The sequence below is a fragment of the Procambarus clarkii genome, chromosome 3 (genome assembly GCF_040958095.1).
Source record: "Procambarus clarkii isolate CNS0578487 chromosome 3, FALCON_Pclarkii_2.0, whole genome shotgun sequence".
Lineage (NCBI taxonomy): Eukaryota > Metazoa > Arthropoda > Malacostraca > Decapoda > Cambaridae > Procambarus > Procambarus clarkii.
In genome coordinates this window covers 18176075-18192082 of record NC_091152.1, presented here as the reverse complement: position 1 = coordinate 18192082, position 16008 = coordinate 18176075, and the positions used below count along the sequence as shown (strand labels likewise).

The window sequence follows — 16008 nt, the reverse complement described above, 5'->3', positions numbered from 1 at the left end:
AGTGGAGACGAGAAAGGTATCATGATATGAGGGTGCAGACAGCAGCTGCGTTGCAGGCTTGGTTCAGGTTGCTACAACACAATAGGTTGGTCGCTTCCCGGGATGCCCCGAGACTGCCCCATTTTGGTTGTAGGGACCCGGACATGGGGGTTGGAGTCGCTTCGACTTTGGTTCCGTCCGCCCTGCCATGTCCTTCCCCTTCTGTTGATCATCCGGTTCCTCCACCCCCTTGCTTCCGGCTCTGAAACGTCTGGGGGTTTCCAAGCCGCTTGTTGCTTTTCTTTTCTCTTTTTCCTGGTGTCCTTTGTTCATGAGTTTTTTATTTTAAGGCTTTGTTTTTTCTTTTTCTTTGCCCTGGGTGTCATGTTGGAGCTTCATGCTCACCTATGTTGGGGGAGTTTTTCTTCTTTGGTCCTAATGGGCATTTAGTTAGTTTCCTGCTGACTCCAACTTTTCTGGTGAAGAACGAGTTGGTTGATTTCCAGTGGATCCTTTGGTTATTGATGCTTGGTTCAACCAGAGGTACATTAAATGTTGTGTCCAGTGGTGGCTCTGCACTGCTACCATTGGGCTACCAATTGTGCTTCGGTGGGTGCCTTGTGGGTTTTGGAATTATTTGGTGAATATTCCTAGGTTTGGGGGCTCTTATGTGGCCTTGGGTCATGTTTCTTGGCTGAGAATCTTGTCCTTGTTCTGATTCCTGTGGTGCTCCCTCCTTCCCTCCCTCCTGTGTGAGGGAGCAGGGTTAGGGCTCCGGTTCCCGGCATACCTTTAGAACTCTATGGCTGACGCAACCCAGTAGATGGTAACCATCTCGGCATATAACTTCAGGGAGCCAACCGGGCTTGGCAAGAAATTGGCATTTTATTATATTCAATGCTGGTCTTACCCTGTTAAATATGATGTGTAACTTAGCACTAAGTTTAATGATCTAGTCAGTAACTAATATTTTAAATTAACATGGTTTTTTACTGTCCCTCTTAACAGTGGCCATAAGATATAGCAGCTCAAAGGAAGTCTACCCATTTTTGAGTGGAAAGAAACTTCTTCAAACACGGGAAGAAGTAGCAGACTTTGTCAACGCATTTTTGGATTTGTAACATTATTTGGTAAAGTTACATAAAAGACATACAGTACTATAGAATTTGATAAATTTAATATATAATACATTCACTCTTCATAACAAAAATATTATACTCTTATAAAGTCCAAATTCTTTAATTCTCATATGAAGTTAAATATTGATGTCAATGTGGTTTTAATGGGTCATTTAGTTTTCTAGATGTTTCTTAATTATCCTTTTATTATAAACTCATTATACGCTCATTATACATTAATTAATTTTGTTGGGAACAGGCAGCCTATGTAATTACCAAAGTGTAGTTACAGGATGAGAGCTACGCTCGTGGTGTCCTGTCTTCCCAGTACTATGTCGTATAACACTTTGAAACTACTGACGGTTTTGGCCTCCACCACTTTCTCACTTAACTTGTTCTATCTACCATTGTAAAATAAATGTTTTTAATATCTTTTTGGCACCTTTGTTTCCTTAGCTTGAGTCTGTGTCATCTTGTTGTAATTATTGTATCCAAGTGTAATTATAGGATGAGAGCTGTAATGTGCTGTCTTCCCAGTACTCTGTCATGTAACCCTTTGAAGTCACTGAAGTTTTGACCTCCACTCTTTACTCACTTAACGTGTTAAAACCATCTGCCACTCTGTGTGAAAAAAAACTTTAATATTTTGTTGATATCTTTGTTTCCTTAGCTTGAATCTCTTGAACCTCTTGTTGAGGATGCCCATTTCAGGAATACCTTTGTCCATTTAGTCAATTCCTGTTACTATTTTTTAAGTGGTGATCATATAACCTCTTTCTACTAGCCTTGGCACACTTAACACTTCTAACCTCTCCTCATAATTCTTGTTTTTCAATTCTGGAAGCCATTTTGAAGCATGCCTTTGCACCTTTTTCAGTTTATAGATGTGCTTTCCGAGATATGGGCACCATACAACTGCTGAATATTCCAATTTTGGTCTCATAAAAGTCATGAACATAATACTAAAGAAACTGTCTATGACTTTTGTGAGACCAAAATTGGAATATGAAGTAGTTGTATGATGCCCATATTCCAAAAAGCACATCAGTAAACTGGAAAAGGTGCAAAAGCATGCTACAAAACGGCTTCCAGAATTGAAAAACAAAAGTTATGAGGAGAGGTTAGAGGCATTAACTGTGCCAAAGCTAGAAAAAAGAAGAAAAAGAAGTGATATGATCACTGTCAATTTAGTTGAGTCCTGTTGTTATTTTCCGAGTTAAATTGGTTCCTGAAACCAGCAGCTTCACAAACAAGAGGACACAGATTCAAGCTAAGGAAACAAAGGTACCAAAAGAATATTACAAAGTTTTCTTTCGCAAACAGAGTGGTAGACAGTTGGAACAAGTTAAGTGAGGTGGTGGTGGAAGCCAAAACCGTCAGTACTGTAGTTCCAGAACGTTATATGACAGAGTACTGGGAAGATGGGACAGCACGAGCATAGCTCTCATTCTGTAACTACTTAGGTAATTACACTCGCACATTAGGTTTGTATCGAGGTTCTCCCAAGGTCGAACTAATGACCCTCCCCAGGATTCAACCGAACAACAATTGACTAACTTCCGAGTACCTATTTACTACTAGGTGAACACACACATTAGGTGATAGGAAAGGTGCCCAATCATTTCTGTTCCTCCTGGGATTTAAACCTGGGATTCTCGATTTTCAGTCAAGAATGAACCCAACTGTACAACCAAGACCATTCTGCCATTTGAAAGGAACAAAAAACATGCATGCACTGTATGAGATAAGTGAACCACAGTAACTTATTTTCTTGATAGTTTCATTTTCACAAGTTGGCAAGTGTGTTTTCCTGTGGAGAAGACAATATGGGTTTGTGCTCAGGCCAGGGTAGTTACACAGGAAAGTTACTTTCCAGTTATATTGAAGGTTTGTTTAAACTTTAGTTATTCAAAATGTTCATAGTTTTCTATTTGTTGGCCCATAAGTAACAAATCTTTGCTGTCTATAAAAATAATCTTCATATTACTGATCTGAAAAGTAATCGGGTCCAGCCTAACCACTTGGGCTGGACGGTAGAGCGACGATCTCACTTCATGCAGGTCGGCTTTCAATCTTTGACTGTCCATGTGGTTGGGCACCATTCCTTCTTCCTCCTCCTCCTTCCCCTTCCCCCTCCTCTTCTTCCTCCTCCTCCTCTTCCTCCTCCTTCTCTTCCTCCTCCTCTTCTTCCTCCTTCCTTCTTCTTCCTCCTCCTTCTTCCTCCTCCTTCTTCCTCCTCCCCCCCCCCCCCCCCCCGTGGTCCCATCCCAAATTCCTATAAAGTCATAATGGCTTGGTGCTTTTGCCTGATAATTAAAAAATTAATGATCTGATGCACACTTCTACTCTGCACAAGTTCAAAAAATTCATTTTTATTCCACCAAGAAATTTCATAGGAAAAAACTAATTGCACAGCACCTGAGAAAATTGTCTTTAACTGATGTACTCGCCTGTTGTACTCGCGCTGGCTCTCATTTATTATATAAAAATTAAAAAACTTTGGTGAAAAAATTGTGGAAGCAACTGTATTTGAGTATCTGTTCAGTTGTGTTCATACAGAGTGCTGCACTAACTTGTTCCTTCTGTTTGAGCATTTTTATAGTTTATTTCCTTTTTGATATGATCAATGTAATATATTATGTCTTCTCTTACATGACGTGTACAGTATACAAGTACATTTTGTTATTTTGTTAAATTACAACCCTCTGGAATCTTTATGACCAAACCATAACTCAGGTAGAGAATGACGATGTTTTGGTCCGTCTTGGACCATTGTCAAGTTGTGTGAAAAACTACTATTTTTAAACGAGTTGATATTGGTCCAGGATGGACCAAAAAGTTAATTTTTGAGTTGTGGTTTTAGTCATTATTTCTTCAGCCACGTTATTGTGACTCGTCGTCTGCCTCTTGAATCTCGTTCACACACTATGCCATCTTTTGAATTTTTGTTGTTAGTTTATTGTTATCAAGTTAGCTAATGAGATTTGTTGACTTGGATCACTAACAGTAAGCTTTTGTCTGTAGTTGAAATATTACTGTAATTTTGTTTAAACTGTGGACTTCAAATGTATGTTGGCATGTCAAAATTTGTATCAAATCTACATTTCTGATGCATTAAAATGTCTTTATGTAGAATTGTGTTTCAACTTTTCCTTCAGAAGTCCACATACTTACTTGGCATGACCAAAGTACCAAATCAGGATGTGGAAGGTTGACTATGACAAGTGAAAAATGTCCATTTACCTTCACAGAGCTGTAAATACAGACTTACTCTGAGTCGCCTTAGAGTAGATTTTACGTGGAAGTGGAAAACTTGGAAGAGACAAATAAAACTCAAATAGAAGAATGAGGAGGACTTGTCGATGTGGAGTAGCAGAAGTGATGTTGCTGTAGTGTAGGTAGAGAAGCATTACGATCACAGTAAACTTTATTAACCATGATATATTACCTGTGAGTGTTTTATCAAGTCTTAACAGATACCTGGAGCTAGCTACTTATGAAACAAAACGTTGTGGCAAGACCAGAATACTGAACAATTTCAATGCAGTATTGTCTTACTGCTTTTTAAATTAAACCACAAATTTATATTCTACCACATTTAATTCATCACTTGTCTGGCTTCACCCTACATTTTGTTAAAACACACGGCTATTTACTTACAAGTGTTAGAGTTGGGACACACCTACAGGTAAAATGTCCCTCCCAATAAAGTCTATTCTTAACTCGTTTATTATCTTCAGTAAATATTGAGTACATATTATTAAGTAAGTCGACATAAAAGCAGTATTAATTAGAGGTAATGTATTTGTTGTCCCTCACACAGTAACAGGCCAAATATCTTCATTACCCCATGTCAAACATTCACTCCTTCCATACCACTTCTTGTGTTGTGTCATCAGACCTCACATACTCATTCATTTACCATGAATGGCTCTCTTACTCTCTTATTAACAAATACATTTCAAAACTCTACTATCATTTATTGGTTTAACACGACAACTATCTCCTCAATTTTTTATTTACAAATTTTTTATTACTGGTACATATCGTTCCATGGCATCTATCCTCCTTTCATCACATATGCTAATGGTTTATTTCTGTTGCTCCAGTTCTTGATTATATTCATGTGACAAGCATTTCACAAGCATATTACATCATTCCCCATCTTGTGCCAAACCTCCCCGACTCTCGCCCTCACACCTTGGGTATTTATAATGATCAGCGGCTAACACCTCTTCATTTACCCTATTTTTCCCACAAACATTTTTACTTTTGTCTACCTTCACATTTTTATTTTGTAAGCAAAGCTAAAAGAACTATTAATATATACATATATATATATTTTCTACAAATTCCAGTTTGAATAATTGAATCATCTACATAAAATTTAATACACAGGTTTCCAAGTTTATAGATGCACAGAACAGCCATTCATCTCATTCCCAGAGCATCTCTTGGTGATGAAATAAATAACTACACTTATTTATTGATGACAATGACTTAGTCTTTAACACTTTTAGGGTCTTCATGACAAGGTTCAGATATCAGTGAACATGATGCAGGTGTCAATGTTCATAGTGCGCAAGACAGCTAAGATTTGGTGTGTCATGCAAGAGACCTCTTGTTTCTTTAGCAAATGAACATGTGAACAAAAATTCATATTCAGGATTTAGTAACGAGGATTCTGATAATAATAGCAGGGTTTTGGCTAGTGTTAGTGATATGTGTAGTATATTGGCTGGCACTATCTCTTATCAGGTGGTAGTGGCAACTGACGAGCGTGTGGCTATACTATTCTATGCTTGGATCAGCAGTTACATGATTATAACATTTGCTAGAACCACTTAGTGGTTCGCAACAGTGCATAAACATGTAGTTATATGTAATGGGTCTATACAGTATGATGAACACAAGAACAACATTTTATTGTTTAAAGAATATTATTATATTGCGCACATATTAATAACATGAGTGTATTTGTGTGTATTGATGTTCTGCATGCTTTATTATAGAAATTTCTCAAATTAAACACTAGTGAAAAAAATAACTAGTGAAAAACAAAGCCATGGCACAAAGTAAATCGGTATAAATATATTCACGGCATCTCCTGCTATGCATCTGGCCCGGGTGACCTAACAGTGTCTGCTCCATGAACTCATTGCAAAATTTCACCACCAGCACAGCCAAAGTAAGCTAATTTTTAATTTTTTTTTTATGGTGGAGCCCCAAGCGGCTCCATGAAACTATTCACCAGGAAAAAATACAGAAAGTCAAGCTTTACAGACAACTGAAGGGTTAACAAAGACCAAGTCCTCAAAAACGACAAACGACTCCACAAATGATTCACACAAAAGAGAAACATTTAAAACTAGAGTGAAACTTGGTACCGAATGCCTGAATGTACCAGGCAGCCCGGCTTCCGTACACAATCATCTTCCTTGCAAGTTCTTTTGCTGATGTCCTGCTGGACACTACTGCTCCAGGTCTTTCATGCATAGCAAGCTTCCTAGCTTCAAGCTAAGTGCAAGTAGTCCCTGCAGGGGAGGGGACATTTGCTTTGAATTTTGTTCTATATTTTAGTTCTTGCTTCACATGCATGTTTTCTATCTAGATTCTTTTGTGGGCTTTGCTTTTGTTGTGCTCTGGGCTACATGCACTCTGGGTTCCTTGCCAGGGTGCCTGCTAGCACTTCTGCACCAAAAGATATCTTCTCTGGTGTGTTTGGGAGTTCACCCCTGAGAGGCCAGGCCACCAGGATGGAGAGCCTCACTTAGGCTATTCACAAGTTTTTGACTCCTTTGTGCGAGCCCTTGGCTGGGGCTATTCTGTTGGTTGTCCTGGGGCACGCTTGGGCTCAAGTGTTTGTTTATGGGATACGCTGTAGATGTTGTTTACGCCGGGTTGTTTTGGCTGTGCTTAGCGTCTTGTCTTCCGGCAAGCAGCCTCGGTGCCAGCCTCAAGTAACTGGCAACGGGTGGCATCCAGCCCCCGACCCGGGACAACAACGGTCAGCTGTATACCCCGCTAGGACCATTTTCTCCACCGTGCAATAAGTACCTCCACATACAGTTGAACGAATAAACATAGCATAAGGCTTCAACTAGACAGAGGACACTGTCCCATGGAGCATCACACTCCCCCCACCCCACCCCACCAAGCCCCCTCATGATTCCAACGGGCTGGATAGGAAAGGGGGGGAAGGAATTCAGACCAAATGGTACAAGGTACTTTACGCTCTCTACTTCATACACTCAGGAATATTAGAAGATATTTTATTGCTGTATCCAGATTTTGATAGCGGAGGTTAACAGATCAGCCTCGCACTTCACGTTCTCTCATCATTCCATGTATGACTAACCATCCTGTGAGATGGGAATATTAGATGAAGTTGTAGCTAGTTTTTGATCTACACTCTATAATCTTTCATATAGAATAGTGTAGCAGCACACTGCTACACTACACTAAGTACACTAAGCTTGGTAATAAAACTATAATGCTGCTAAAAGTGAATGTATACATACAGGTAAAGTTTTAGAATATTTCTATATGAAATAATATACATTTCATATTTTTATCACTTCTTTACCTCAAAATCTAACACACACCACACACACCCACACACACTTTTTTTCATGGGTATAATTGGACAGACTTGTTGCTAGGTAAGGAAGTAAATGAGATGTTTGCCATATTTTGCAAAATATACGATGAAGGCACACAAACATTCATACCAAAACAGAGATGCAGACCTAGGAAACAGGATTGGTTTAACAGAAATTGCAAGAGGGCCAGAGATCAAAAGACACAGGCATGGAATCATTATAGGAAGAGGCTAAACCCCCAAACATACCAGCGATACAAAGATGCGAGAAACAACTACACGTCAGTAAGGAGAGAGGCAGAGAGGGACTTTGAGAACGGTATAGCAGACAAATGTAAATAAGATCCCGGCCTTTTCTATAAATTCATTAAAAGCAAGCTGCAGGTAAAGGATAATATTCAGAGGTTCAAAATGGGGGACAGATACACGGAAAATGAAAAGGAAATGTGTGAAACATTAAACGAATAGCTCCAAAGTGTGTTTGTACAAAATGAGATCTTCAGGGAACCAGACGCAATAAGAATTCCAGAGAACATGATAGAGCACATAGAGGTGTCTAGAGATGAAGTGAAACAAATGCTCTTGGAGCTAAGTAAGAACAAAGCAGTTGGTCCAGATGGAGTTTCACCATGGGTTCTGAGAGAATGTGCAGTTGAGCACAGAATACCACTTCGGCTGATTTTTCAGGCATCCCTGTGTACAGGAATCGTAGCAGATGTATAGAAACAGGCTAACATAGTTCCAATCTACAAAAGTGGAAGCAGGGAAGACCCCCTTAATTATAGACCTGTATCATTGACAAGTGTAATAGTGAAAATATTGGACAAAATAATATAAACTAAATGAGTAGAACACCTGGAGAGAAATGATATAATATCAGACAGACAGTATGGTTTTCGATCTGGAAGATCCTGTGTATCGAATTTACTCAGTTTCTATGATCGAGCCACAGAGATATTACAGGAAAGAGATGGTTGGGTTGACTGCATCTATCTGGACCTAAAAAAAAAGCTTTCGACAGAGTTCCACATAATAGGTTGTTCTGGAAACTGGAAAATATTGGAGGAGTGACAGGTAAGCTTCTAACATGGATGAAAAATTTTCTGTTAGAAAAATGAGGGCAGTAATCAGAGGCAATGTATCGGACTGGAGAAATGTTACAAGTGGAGTACCACAGGGTTCAGTTCTTGCACCTGTGATGTTTATTGTGTACATAAATGATCTACCAGTTGGTATGCAGAATTATATGAACATGTTTGCTGATGATGCTAAGATAATAGGAAGGATAAGAAATTTAGATGACTGTCATGCCCTTCAAGAAGACCTGGACAAAATAAGTATATGGAGCACCACTTGGCAAATGGAATTTAATGTTAATAAATGTCATGTTATGGAATGTGGAATAGGAGAACATAGACCCCACACAACCTATATATTATGTGAGAAATCTTTAAAGAATTCTGATAAAGAAAGAGATCTAGGAGTGGTTCTAGATAGAAAACTATCACCTGAGGACCACATAAAGAATGTTGTGCGAGGAGCCTATGCCACGCTTTCTAACTTCAGAATTGCTTTTAAATACATGGATGGCGATATACTAAAGAAATTGTTCACGACTTTTGTTAGGCCAAAGCTAGAATATGCAGCGGTTGTGTGATACCCATATCTTAAGAAGCACATCAACAAACTGGAAAAGGTGCAAAGACATGCTACTAAGTGGCTCCCAGAACTGAAGGGCAAGAGCTACGAGGAAAGGATAGAGGCATTAAATATGTCAAAACTAGAAGACAAGAAAAGGTGATATGATCATTACATACAAAATAGTAACAGGAATTGATAAAATCGACAGGGAAGATTTCCCGAGACCTGGAACTTCAAGATCAAGAGGTCATAGATTTAAACTAATTAAACAAAGATGCCGAAGAAATATAAGAAAATTCACTTTCGCAAACAGAGTGGTAGACGGTTGGAACAAGTTAGGTGAGAAGGTGGTGGAGGCCAAGACCGTCAGTAGTTTCAAAGCGTTACAAATAGTGCTGGGAAGACGGGACACCACGAGCGTAGCTCTCATCCTGTAACTACACTTAGGTAATTACACACACACACACACACACACACACACACACACACACACACACACACACACACACACACACAGGAGGTGTGAGCACAGAAGGTGCTCCAGTGGATAAGGGAGTACTTAAGCAACAGGAAACAGCGAGTAACGGTGAGGGGGAAGACATCAGAGTGGCGAGATGTCACCAGCGGAGTCCCACAGGGCTCAGTACTTGGACCCATCCTGTTTCTAATATATGTGAACGATCTTCCAGAGGGTATAGACTCATTCCTCTCGATGTTTGCTGATGATGCAAAAATTATGAGAAGAATCAAGACGGATGAAGATAGACAGAGACTACAGGATGACCTGGATAAACTGGAGGAATGGTCTAGAAAATGGCTGCTGAAGTTCAACTCTGGAAAGTGTAAGGTGATGAAATTAGGCGAAGGGAGCAGGAGGCTGAACACAAGGTATCATCTGGGAGGGGAAATCCTGCAAGAATCAAATAGAGAGAAGGATCTGGGGGTTGATATCACACCGAACCTGTCCCCAGAGGCCCACATCAAAAGAATATCATCAGCGGCATATGCTAGACTGGCCAACATAAGAACTGCCTTCAGAAACTTGTGTAAGGAATCTTTCAGAACCCTGTATACCACTTATGTAAGACCAATCCTGGAATATGCAGCTCCAGCCTGGAGTCCATACCTAGTTAAACACAAGACAAAGTTAGAGAAGATTCAGCGGTATGCCACCAGGCTCGTCCCGGAACTGAGAGGATTGAGCTACGAGGAAAGGCTAAAGGAGCTGAACCTCACATCCCTGGAAAACAGAAGAGTAAGGGGAGACATGATAACCACCTACAAAATTCTCAGGGGAATTGACAGGGTGGACAAAGACAAACTCTTCAGCACGGGTGGGACACGAACAAGGGGACACAGGTGGAAACTTAGTACCCAGATGAGCCACAGAGACGTTAGAAAGAATTTTTTCAGTGTCAGAGTAGTTAATAAATGGAATGCACTAGGAAGTGATGTGGTGGAGGCTGACTCCATACACAGTTTCAAATGTAGGTATGATAGAGCCCAGTAGGCTCAGGAATCTGTACACCAGTTGATTGACAGTTGAGAGGCGGGACCAAAGAGCCAAAGCTCAACCCCCGCAAGCACAATTAGGTGAGTACAATTAGGTGAGTACAGGAGGCTACAAGATGACCTGGATAGACTGAGTGAATGGTCCAACAAATGGCTGTTGAAGTTCAACCCGAGTAAATGCAAAGTAATGAAACTAGGCAGTGGAAACAGGAGGCCAGGCACAGGATACAGAATAGGAGATGAAGTACTTAATGAAACAGAGAGAAAGATCTAGGAGTTGATATCACACCAAACCTGTCTCCTGAAGCCCACATAAAGAGAATAACGTCTGCGGCATATGCGAGGCTGGCTAACATCAGAACGGCGTTCAGGAACCTGTGTAAGGAATCATTCAGAATCTTGTACACCACATATGTAAGACCAATCCTGGAGTATGCGGCCCCAGCATGGAGCTCGTACCTTGTCAAGCACAAGACGAAGCTGGAAAAAGTCCAAAGGTATGCTACTAGACTAGTCCCAGAACTAAGAGGCATGAGTTATGAGGAAAGGCTGCGGGAAATGCACCTTACGACACTGGAAGACAGAAGAGTAAGGGGGGACATGATCACAACCTACAAAATCCTCAGGGGAATCGACCGGGTAAACAAGGATGAGCTATTCAACACTGGTGGGACGCGAAGGGGACACAGGTGGAAGCTGAGTACCCAAATGAGCCACAGAGACGTTAGAAAGAACTTTTTCAGTGTCAGAGTAGTTAGTAAATGGAATGCATTAGGAAGTGATGTGGTGGAGGCTGACTCCATACACAGTTTCAAATGTAGATATGATAGAGCCCAATAGGCTCAGGAATCTGTACACCAGTTGATTGACGGTTGAGAGGCGGGACCAAAGAGCCAAAGCTCAACCCCCGCAAGCACAATTAGGTGAGTACACACACACACACACACACAGCACTTGTAGGCACAATACTGTGCAAAATAATGACAATATGTACACTAGTCACTTATCGGTTACTATACAAATTGTACAGAACTAAGCACAGGTCTCTTAAGCTGACTTATAAACATGAAGGACCAATGAAACAACAGTTTAAACAAGCGTCAGTAAATTACAGCCAATGATGTAGCCACTGTAGACTGTGTTATTCAGTGTTCAACCTTCACGTTTCAACTTCACCATAATTTGTAATGGATCTATTTTTCAAATTCTCTCTCACTATATATATATATATATATATATTTACAATAACATTAATCCTTTTCTTAACTTTCCTACTGGATTAAATGATCGAAGGTGTTTTTCATATCTTGCCATTCTATAGCCCCAGAGTTTGAGAGCTTTGTCGCAAACTTTCTGGATGTCCACAACTTCCTGCCACGTTAGGTCCTGCTGCCAGTGGACCGGAGCCGTCTTAGAGTTACGGAAAGTACTTGACACTCCGCCAACTTTTTTTGTAGTGTGCGTATCTAAAAATGTTTGCACTCGAGGATGGTAGTCGAGGTGGAAGAAATCGAACAGGTCTTTAGTCATGTTGTGAGCGTGGAAGGAGAAGTCCTCGTACCGGATGACTCTGCAAGGAGAGAAAGTACATCACCACACTGTACATGGTTGTCTACACTGACCCATCACCACACTGTACATGGTTGTCTACACTGACCCATCACCACACTGTACATGGTTGTCTACACTGACCCATCACCACACTGTACATGGTTGTCTACACTGACCCATCACCACACTGTACATGGTTGTCTACACTGACCCATCACCACACTGTACATGGTTGTCTACACTGACCCATCACTACACTGTACATGGTTGTCTACACTGACCCATCACCACACTGTACATGGTTGTCTACACTGACCCATCACCACACTGCACATGGTTGTCTACACTGACCCATCACGTTATTACTATCAATAACACCATTGTTATTATTGCCGTCTAATTCAGGCCGTTCCCCTACAGGCCCAACTAATATTTAGAGTTATAAGGGACAAGTGCAAGAGAGACAATATCAGTGAACATTTGGTTGTAAGGAGCCGGCAGGAAGGAAGAGCTGGCCAAGATGGCGCCTCGATCTTGGCTGTGAACGAGTTCCCGCCTAGTGCGGCGACACTGCTCTAGAGGGTAGGGTCCAGCATTGATGATTGATTGATGAAGATTAAGCCACCCAAAAGGTGGCACGGGCATGAATAGCCCGTAAGTGGTGGCCCTTTTAAGCCATTACCAGTATCAAGAGCTGATACTGGAGATCTGTGGAGGTGCGACTGCACCCTGCGTGACGGGAGATGTCTCCCGGGTCCAGCAGCTGGACACCCTCATAAATACTGTCATGCAGTCTCCTCCACTGCAACAGCAGCCACATAGTAAGGACTGATGGTTTATATGCGAGCTCGGCACACAGTTTTTCACGGCCAAAGATCACATCATTCACTCCAAAGAATCTATCACGGGCTATTCATGCCCGTGCCACCTCTTGGGTGGCTAAATCTTCCCGGCACCAAACCAGGACCTTGAGGCGCTGGATATTCATAAGGCGTTAAATATCACTTAAAATGCCAATATGAGAAAAAGCACACAAGGCGAGCAGTATGAAAGCTCTCGGATTCGTCAAGGATGCCATCGAGGGGGGACATGCCCTCGGGGGACATGCCCTCGGGGAACATGCCCTCGGGGAACATGCCCTCGGGGAACATGCCCTCGGGGGACATGCCCTCGGGGGACATGCCCTCGGGGGACATGCCCTCGGGGGACATGCCCTCGGGGAACATGCCCTCGGGGGACATGCCCTCGGGGGACATGCCCTCGGGGGACATGCCCTCGGGGGACATGCCCCCGGGGAACATGCCCCCGGGGAACATGCCCTCGGGGAACATGCCCCCGGGGAACATGCCCTCGGGGAACATGCCCTCGGGGAACATGCCCTCGGGGGACATGCTCTCGGGGGACATGCCCTCTGGGGACATGCCCCCGGGGAACATGCCCCCGGGGAACATGCCCCCGGGGAACATGCCCTCGGGGGACATGCCCTCGGGGGACATGCCCCCGGGGGACATGCCCCCGGGGGACATGCCCCCGGGGGTAGGACATACCCAGATATTAGTGCCCTAAACACCGAGACAGTCCACAAGGGGCACGACTAAGCGGGCCCATAAGGAGCAGGGCGGCGGTCCAGTAAGTGCCTATAAGAGTTAATCATGAACGGTCAACATTTGACCTGAGCCAAAGGTGTTTCCCACCGTGTACTCCAGTGAGAGGATGACGGCCAAGGGACCAGGTGCCCCGAGTTTACCTGAGACCCACTAACACTAGTGGCCTCGACGAGGACAGGAAGCCGGCGGCTTGTCGAAGGTTCCCCCCCCCCCATTTGCCGTGATCTTTTCCATCTGTACTTAAAAGGTTAACAGGGTTTTGGCATTACCGGCCTCGACGGGTAGGCGGTTCCATGGGTCGTTCCAACCATGGGGGGAACAATGTTGTAACAACCATAAGGGCAAGGCTGGAACGACCATGGGGGCAAGGTTGGAACGACCATGGGGGGGCAAGGTTGGAACGACCATGGGGGGGCAAGGCTGGAACGACCATGGGGGGGGCAAGGTTGGAACGACCATGGGGGGGCAAGGTTGGAACGACCATGGGGGGGCAAGGTTGGAACGACCATGGGGGGGCAAGGTTGGAACGACCATGGGGGGGCAAGGTTGGAACGACCATGGGGGGCAGGGTTGGAACGACCATGGGGGGGGTCAAGGTTGGAACGACCATGGGGGGGCAAGGTTGGAACGACCATGGGGGGGTCAAGGTTGGAACGACCATGGGGTCAAGGTTGGAACGACCATGGGGGTCAAGGCTGGAACGACCATGGGGGGGCAAGGCTGGAACGACCATGGGGGGGCAAGGCTGGAACGACCATGGGGGGCAAGGCTGGAACGACCATGGGGGGGGGCAAGGCTGGAACGACCATGGGGGGCAAGGCTGGAACGACCATGGGGGGGGGGCAAGGCTGGAACGACCACGGCGAAAAGAACGTAGTGGGGATAAAATATAATATTTTCCGGACGTGTCACATTACTTTCCCCAGGTCAAAAAAGAGAGAGGGCAAGAACGGAGGTCTTGGCAGCACTAGCAGTACAAATACATCCCTCCAAGTTCACTAAGACTTTAACCCACCTGAATGAATGTGGAAACTTTCTGGTAAAGATGCGGGCAGTGTTGTAGTCGTTGACGAGGTCGTCACAGAGCCTGGCAGGGTCGTCACAGTCAGCGTTACCGGGACACCAGTTGCGGTGGGCGCGGGACTGCATGGTCCCGCGCGGGTCCCGGACCAATAGCACCACCTGCACTCCTAGTCTGAAACACGCACACAACAACTTTATTTCAATATGAGCTACACCTTTGTTGTCTATGAAAAGTTTTTGTTAGTAATGTTTCTTGCGGTCACTTGGTACATGTGAATATTGGTGCTCTGGACCGTTGACGCACCAGACAACTTACTGCTAAAATACCTTGATTACCCTCGGTCACCAGTCTACATAATTAAATAAAAATACATACGTTATTTTTATTAATAAAAGTACAGGAAAATAGTCACACATTTTATATATATATATATCTTTAACAATGTTTCGTTCCACTCTGCAACATCTTCACGTAAAGAATGAATATACAAGGTAAAAGTTTATCTTAAATATACACATGAAAGGTGTGTGTGAGGGGTGGGGAGGGGGGGTATGGTGAAGTAATCAAACACAGGTCATGAAATATGGGAGTAATGGTGATGGATGCCAACACTGGGTAAGGCAGTGGGCGGGAGTAGAGATTGAACCTCTACAGAGTAGAAACTCTGTATAGGTTGTCGGTATCTGGTGTTGCGTGGTGAGGTCTGGGTCTGAGCGTAGGCAAGGTGTTGTGTGGTGAGGTCTGGGTCTGAGCGTAGGCAAGGTGTTGTATGGTGAGGTCTGGGTCTGAGCGTAGGCAAGGTGTTGTGTGGTGAGGTCTGGGTCTGAGCGTAGGCAAGGTGTTGTATGGTGAGGTCTGGGTCTGAGCGTAGGCAAGGTGTTGTGTGGTGAGGTCTGGGTCTGAGTGTAGGCAAGGTGCTGTATGGTGAGGGCTGGGTCTGAGCGTAGGCAAGGTGTTGTGTGGTGAGGTCTGGGT

General features: G+C 43.4%; 2 protein-coding genes across 6 annotated transcripts in view; one reads left to right on the top strand and one right to left on the bottom strand.

Annotated features, from left to right (window-relative positions):
• The window catches only part of LOC123760885 (uncharacterized), a 63463-nt gene extending 59231 nt beyond the window's left edge, over nucleotides 1-4232 (top strand). For 2 of the 3 annotated variants that reach the window (XM_045746687.2, XM_045746686.2), the window contains exon 6: nucleotides 988-4232. In XM_045746687.2, the coding sequence (XP_045602643.1) occupies nucleotides 988-1100 (113 nt within the window). In that variant the 3' untranslated portion in view covers nucleotides 1101-4232. The remainder of the gene's footprint in view (nucleotides 1-987) is intronic. The other variant, XM_045746688.2, reaches the window with a different exon arrangement.
• Nucleotides 4233-4506: 274 nt separating this feature from the next.
• LOC123760884 (carbohydrate sulfotransferase 4) overlaps nucleotides 4507-16008 on the bottom strand; it is a 112238-nt gene continuing 100736 nt past the window's right edge. For all 3 annotated transcript variants that reach the window (XM_045746684.2, XM_045746682.2, XM_045746683.2), the window contains exons 8-9: nucleotides 15025-15204; nucleotides 4507-12421 (exon numbers count right to left, since the gene is read on the bottom strand). In XM_045746684.2, the coding sequence (XP_045602640.2) occupies nucleotides 12091-12421; nucleotides 15025-15204 (511 nt within the window). In that variant the 3' untranslated portion in view covers nucleotides 4507-12090. The remainder of the gene's footprint in view (nucleotides 12422-15024; nucleotides 15205-16008) is intronic.